Here is a 5,584-nt window from a genome sequence, read left to right as displayed (position 1 = left end):
GGAACCCCGATAAGTACAAAGTCGTTGGTACGCCCACGGTACTCCCGGACCACATGGTGCCCAGAGACCCACCCACGAGTAAGCTCCAGGCATCACTGCCCGTATTCCAGGGATTGGACCCAGTGCTTATCACTAAGTCCAGCACGACGTTTGAGGAGCAGAAAGCTTTCCAGAAGAGGCTCACAGACCACTCAGAAGAGGTGGTCACAAACATAGAGCCGGGCGTATTGCTCCCCGAGCCCCCATACTACACCGGCTCAGTCCAGGAGGGCATCGAAGCCATGTGGGACAAGTGTATGACCAAGGACGATACACGGGAGCCTGCCGAGTTAGAGGCCACAATGTTATGGTCTGCAATGGCAGCAGTATCCCCGCCTCCCTCATCCATGATCAACAGAAGGCGGATGACAACTTATGGCCAACGGGTGGAGATGGAGGTGCCAGAAAAGGATGTCAAGGATAGAACGAGCACACAAGTGTCCACCCACAAGCACCAGGAGAGGGGTGAGAAACAGGGGGAGAGTAGGACAGTGACATCCACCGAGCGTAGGAACAAACGAACATACTCCCTAACCGTGCGTGCCTCGGAGATGGGAAAGAAGATTATTAACGACCACCGCAGGGTGATAGGAGCATTGGAAAACGGAGCCAACAACCGTAAATGGCTGATAGCGTTATGCAGATGGATGATAACGCAGAGGACGCTGCCGAACGCGAAAAGCAGGTGGATGACAGCTATTAATGCAGATCCCAAAGCCAAAGCAGGTTCTGCAAAGCGTACGGCCGACAGAATATTAGAAACCATCCGTCTATGGGCAAAGCAGCCGGATGAAATAGTCGATTTCGAGCCCTCAGCAGACGCCAAACAACCACATTTGACATTCAATACCAACTTAGACGCACCATTCGAAGACGGACTAGACCTGGGGACTTCCTTTGTTAAAGCAATTTCCCTCAGCCCTATGGCTGCAAGTCTCCAGGCCAAGACTGTCTGCCCATTTTGTGTCTATGCTGAGCTAGCGAGTGTCCAGGGTTATGAGGCAAAAGCTGACGAGCCAGAGCAGTATGCATGGAAAGTACCGGATGTAGCCTTCGGCATGTTCGTTAAGGCGGTGGACCCCAGAGTTAACAACAATGCCTGGGTAGCGGCGTGTGCTAGAGCACACAACAGAGAGATGCACGCTAGTAATGGCAATATAGACAACGTTACTAATTTTAAGACGAGGGAAGAGCTCGTAGCCAGCCAGAGGGCATGGTTATGGGATGCTCCCACCATACCTGCCTACAACGGCCAGGAACAGGGGGTGTTCGTACGAGGAGCTATGAGGCACATGCCGAAGGTGTACCACACGGATAGAATCAGGAGAGGCACGCAAGCACCCACAAACGTCGGGACGCTATACCAACTTGCCACCGACAACCCAGGTATCGTTGACCAAATGGCGGCAAGGCTTGCGGCGGTGCCGGGTTTGGATATAGTCGTCCAAAACCCGCAGGGTGTAATGGACGTGGCGGATAATATCCATAACGATAGGCCCCCCAGGATCGACGCCCCTCCACCAGCCGGGGGGGACAACCCGCAACAAGTTCAGGCAGGGCAAGACCCACAAGGTGATGATGGTCAGGATGACGATCAACAGGACGCCGGCCAGAATGTTAACAACCAGGAGCAGATTAACGGTAGACAACAAGCCGGTCGTAACCGACCACCAGCTCAACAGCAGCCTGTGGTAAATGGTCTGCAGGACCAGGTGCCGGGGGGGAAGTGGCGCAGGAGGTAGATCCAGCCATAACAACTCGATGCCGCAGGCGTTTAGTGAGTCTCTCTTGTCACAAGACAGCATATTGTCTATCCAAACAGGCGTGAATGAGAGGCTAGCCGAGCTACAGCGACAAGTTGACGATGCCATGGCTCTCAGAGCGAGTGCAAACAGGAGGTGTGCTACAGCAGAAGCATTCTCACATATAGGCAGGGGGATAGCTGCGATGTTCCGCATGCGGAGGATAAGGCGTAGGGCACCACCTCTTCAAATAGTCGTCGCGGACGGTGAGGGAGAGAACGATGACCCCCCAGGGCCAGAGCCGGACGAACAGGAGGAAGCCAGACTGGTGGAAGGTGCCCTAATAGCGGAGAGGTTGAGGTGGGTGGCAGTCGGATGTGATCCCGCCCACAATCATGGCAAACTTGTAGCAACCGCTATGCTTCAGGAGACTATCGAGGTAGCAACGGACGCAGCCCCCAACGAACCAGGGTTGCTCAACGGCGGTAAGTCCACATCCACGTGGGGCTTCCTGTTAAATTGCACAGCACTAGCCGCGGCCATCGGCGCAGAGGTGAACCGGGGCAGGGTTGATTGGCGCATCCTAGGGCTAAAGATTGCGCTTTACGATGAACTTCGCGAGAGGCGGATATCACAGCCTACAGAAGTGGAGTGGGCGTGGGCCTCAACAGAACTGCCACAGCCTATGCATCACGCACTATGCTATCGGGGAGACTGGCACTATGATGCTATCTTCGTAACGACTGATCTTATTGATGCGGCTTTACGTAGGATGGGAACCATCCCAGTTGGACCCGGAGCCAACGCAGAAAATTGGAGGATAAATGACACAGAAGTACTGGTCATCGCTCTTGGAGATAACGGCGACCCAACTTCCTTAGGAATGGCTTTGTGGGTACTATCCCACCTCACCTATCCGCTGGCATGGGTCTTTGAGGCTGTTTGATTGTTTGGTATAAGTGGACTGTATAAATGTTCTCTATAGGTTTTAACGAAATAAAATAACAACCGGTACTTAAGTTTGCCGTGATATGAATCGACGGACTACTATTAACAAATCAGTTACGTAAATGGTATGGGGGCACAAAAATAGTGCTGGCCAGCAAGTGGAAATTATAATAAATAATATCTAACACAAAATTAATACTAAAAATAATAAGATAAAACAAACATAGGAAAATATAAAATATGTATAAATAATTGTATATAAACCGTGATGGCGACTGCTGGTTTTGGACGCTGAACGGGGTTGTTGAACAAGACGGTGAAGTGTTCCACGGGGTGACGGTGTCGGTAACGCACTACACAAAATTCTGGTACTCGGTGCCACGGTCAAAAATGGATCTACTATTAGGTCGGTATTCGGTACATTCGGTATTCGATCGCGGTAGTATTTTGATCGCGGACTTGGTCGCGTCCGTTGTTCGCGGCACACAACACGCGGTACAGAAAAGTTGCGAGAGAGAGTATGTGTTACGGCGACTATCGGAACTCGGAATCCCTATCAAACCGTGATTACAGTGTGTGACGACGTCGTCGTCTAGACATACTGCCCCCGTTGAAGGTACCTAGTTACCTTCAAAAGTTAATGGCAAGCGACACAGTTTCACCGCTGGACGTTTTACAATTTTTCCCTCTGCGGTCCGGACGTTGGCGACTCGAACTATTTTGTCCTCTCCTGGGAAGACTTCTACCACTCGAGCCGTTTTCCATGTGAGGGGTGGAGTTGGTTCCTTAATAATTACAAGGTCCCCTAGCGCCAGGTTGGTTTCAATTTTGTTCCATTTGGATTTGGTTTGAATTGTATGCAAGTATTCCTGCTGCCAACGTTCCCAAAAATGTTGTTGCAGTTGTTGGACTAGTTTCCAGCGTTGGTGAAGTCCCAGCTTTGGTAAGGTTTTAATTGTATCTGGCGTCGGCATGGTAACGATTGGTTCTAACGTTAAAAAATGTCCAGCGGTTAGTGGTTGTAGGTCGTTAGGATCTGATGACATGGAACCTATTGGACGTGAGTTTAATATTGCCTCAATTCGGTGAAAGATGGTGTTCAACTCTTCGTAGGTCAGAATTTGTTCTTTGATCGTTCGATGTAAGAGGGTCTTAGCGGATTTTACTGCTGCCTCCCATAGACCACCCATATGTGGAGCAGCGGGTGGATTCAAATGCCATCTTATCTGGTGGGTCGCAAGACCTCTCTCTACTTCGTCGGACTTAATCAATTTCTGTATTACCTCCAAGTAGTTTTTCGCACCCACAAAATTAGTGCCGCAGTCACTATATATAGCTTCACAGCGACCACGTCGACTTAATGAATCTATTAAGGGCTGATAGAAACAGGCACGTGGTTAGATCGCTTACAAGTTCGAGATGAACTGCTCGAGTTGCCATACAGACAAATATACACAGGTAACCTTTTGTGGCTTGAATTGGTCGTAACAAAGCGGCCTTTACCCAAAAAGGGCCTGCAAAGTCAACTCCTACCTGTGCAAACGCTTTGATACTTGCAACACGAGCTCGAGGCAATGCTCCCATCATAGGGTTCATGGGTTTTGGCTTCGCCTGAAAACAAGGGATGCATTGGTGTAGTCGTTTACGTATGACGCTACGAGCCGATAAGATCCAATAATCCTGGTGTAGAATATTCTGCGTCGTTTGTGGTCCGGGATGACAATGAAGACTATGTACATAGTCGATCAATAAAATGGTTAATTGCGATTGTTTTGGGAGTAGTATCGGGTGTTTTGCCTCATAAGGTAAGTCAGAGTTCTTCAACTACCCGGCCGGGTATTAGTTATTCGCCGGCTACCCGACTCGGCGAACCGAGGGAACCGGGCGTTCCCCAATCCGCAACCCGGGGACGCGATCTATACCGTGCGTCCACGGTCGCGAAACTCACAGCTAGGCGGGCTGTGGTTTCGCTAGATTTTAATCAGTGACAAGCAATTGTTTTCACTGGTGCGTTTAAGAAGTCCTAACAAGGAAATCCCAAGTCTTAAACAGTCCGACCTCACGCCACTCAAGGCTACCCCAATAACAATATCGGGGACAGTACGGTGGGAGAAAAAGGGAAAGTCGGTCTCGTAGCACTGCGAACCAAGGCGGAATGCCATATCTCCCTAACTATGGCAACGGATGCGGAAGAACGCAAACGTATTCGGTACGCCCGGGCCGGACAAAATCGCCGGGCGGCAGCGGAGGGGTCGCTCAAGACAGATCCCAGTAAGATTCTAGCTTCCATGGATCCCCAGACTAGACTTGCCCTCAAAGGTTTGCTCCAGGGTGCTAATTCCAACCGGCGTGACACCAACGACGTGGATGATCTAGATACCATGCTAACGGAAACGAGCGTAATGCCGGCAAAGCCACCAATACTGGGCCACCAGAATGCACCGGCAACGATCTTCTATACGCCACAACTGTTAGGGAACCCCGATAAGTACAAAGTCGTTGGTACGCCCACGGTACTCCCGGACCACATGGTGCCCAGAGACCCACCCACGAGTAAGCTCCAGGCATCACTGCCCGTATTCCAGGGATTGGACCCAGTGCTTATCACTAAGTCCAGCACGACGTTTGAGGAGCAGAAAGCTTTCCAGAAGAGGCTCACAGACCACTCAGAAGAGGTGGTCACAAACATAGAGCCGGGCGTATTGCTCCCCGAGCCCCCATACTACACCGGCTCAGTCCAGGAGGGCATCGAAGCCATGTGGGACAAGTGTATGACCAAGGACGATACACGGGAGCCTGCCGAGTTAGAGGCCACAATGTTATGGTCTGCAATTGGCAGCAGTATCCCCGCCTCC

The 5,584-nt window shown here is 51.0% G+C and overlaps 1 protein-coding gene across 1 annotated transcript; it reads right to left on the bottom strand.

Moving 5' to 3' along the window:
• Window positions 1-3,349: 3,349 nt before the first annotated feature.
• On the bottom strand, window positions 3,350-4,313 carry LOC103308165. Its single transcript, XM_008181114.1, has 2 exons — window positions 4,140-4,313; window positions 3,350-4,003 (listed from the first exon to the last, which is right to left on the bottom strand). Exons 1-2 carry the CDS (start codon window positions 4,311-4,313, stop codon window positions 3,350-3,352), a joined length of 828 nt encoding a protein of 275 aa, XP_008179336.1.
• Between the last annotated feature and the right edge of the window lie 1,271 nt (window positions 4,314-5,584).

Source organism: Acyrthosiphon pisum, chromosome X (genome assembly GCF_005508785.2).
Source record: "Acyrthosiphon pisum isolate AL4f chromosome X, pea_aphid_22Mar2018_4r6ur, whole genome shotgun sequence".
Lineage (NCBI taxonomy): Eukaryota > Metazoa > Arthropoda > Insecta > Hemiptera > Aphididae > Acyrthosiphon > Acyrthosiphon pisum.
Note: the sequence above shows the minus strand (reverse complement) of the source record. Positions and strands in the feature narration are given on the sequence as shown.

Excerpts from the sequence above, each read along its gene's own strand:
- LOC103308165 (XM_008181114.1), bottom strand. The coding sequence starts at position 4,313 with ATGGGAGCATTGCCTCGAGCTCGTGTTGCAAGTATCAAAGCGTTTGCA. Across the intron at positions 4,004-4,139 it reads GAGCAGTTCATCTCGAACTT|AAATTGATTAAGTCCGACGA; the intron begins GTAAGCGATCTA and ends GAGGTAATACAG.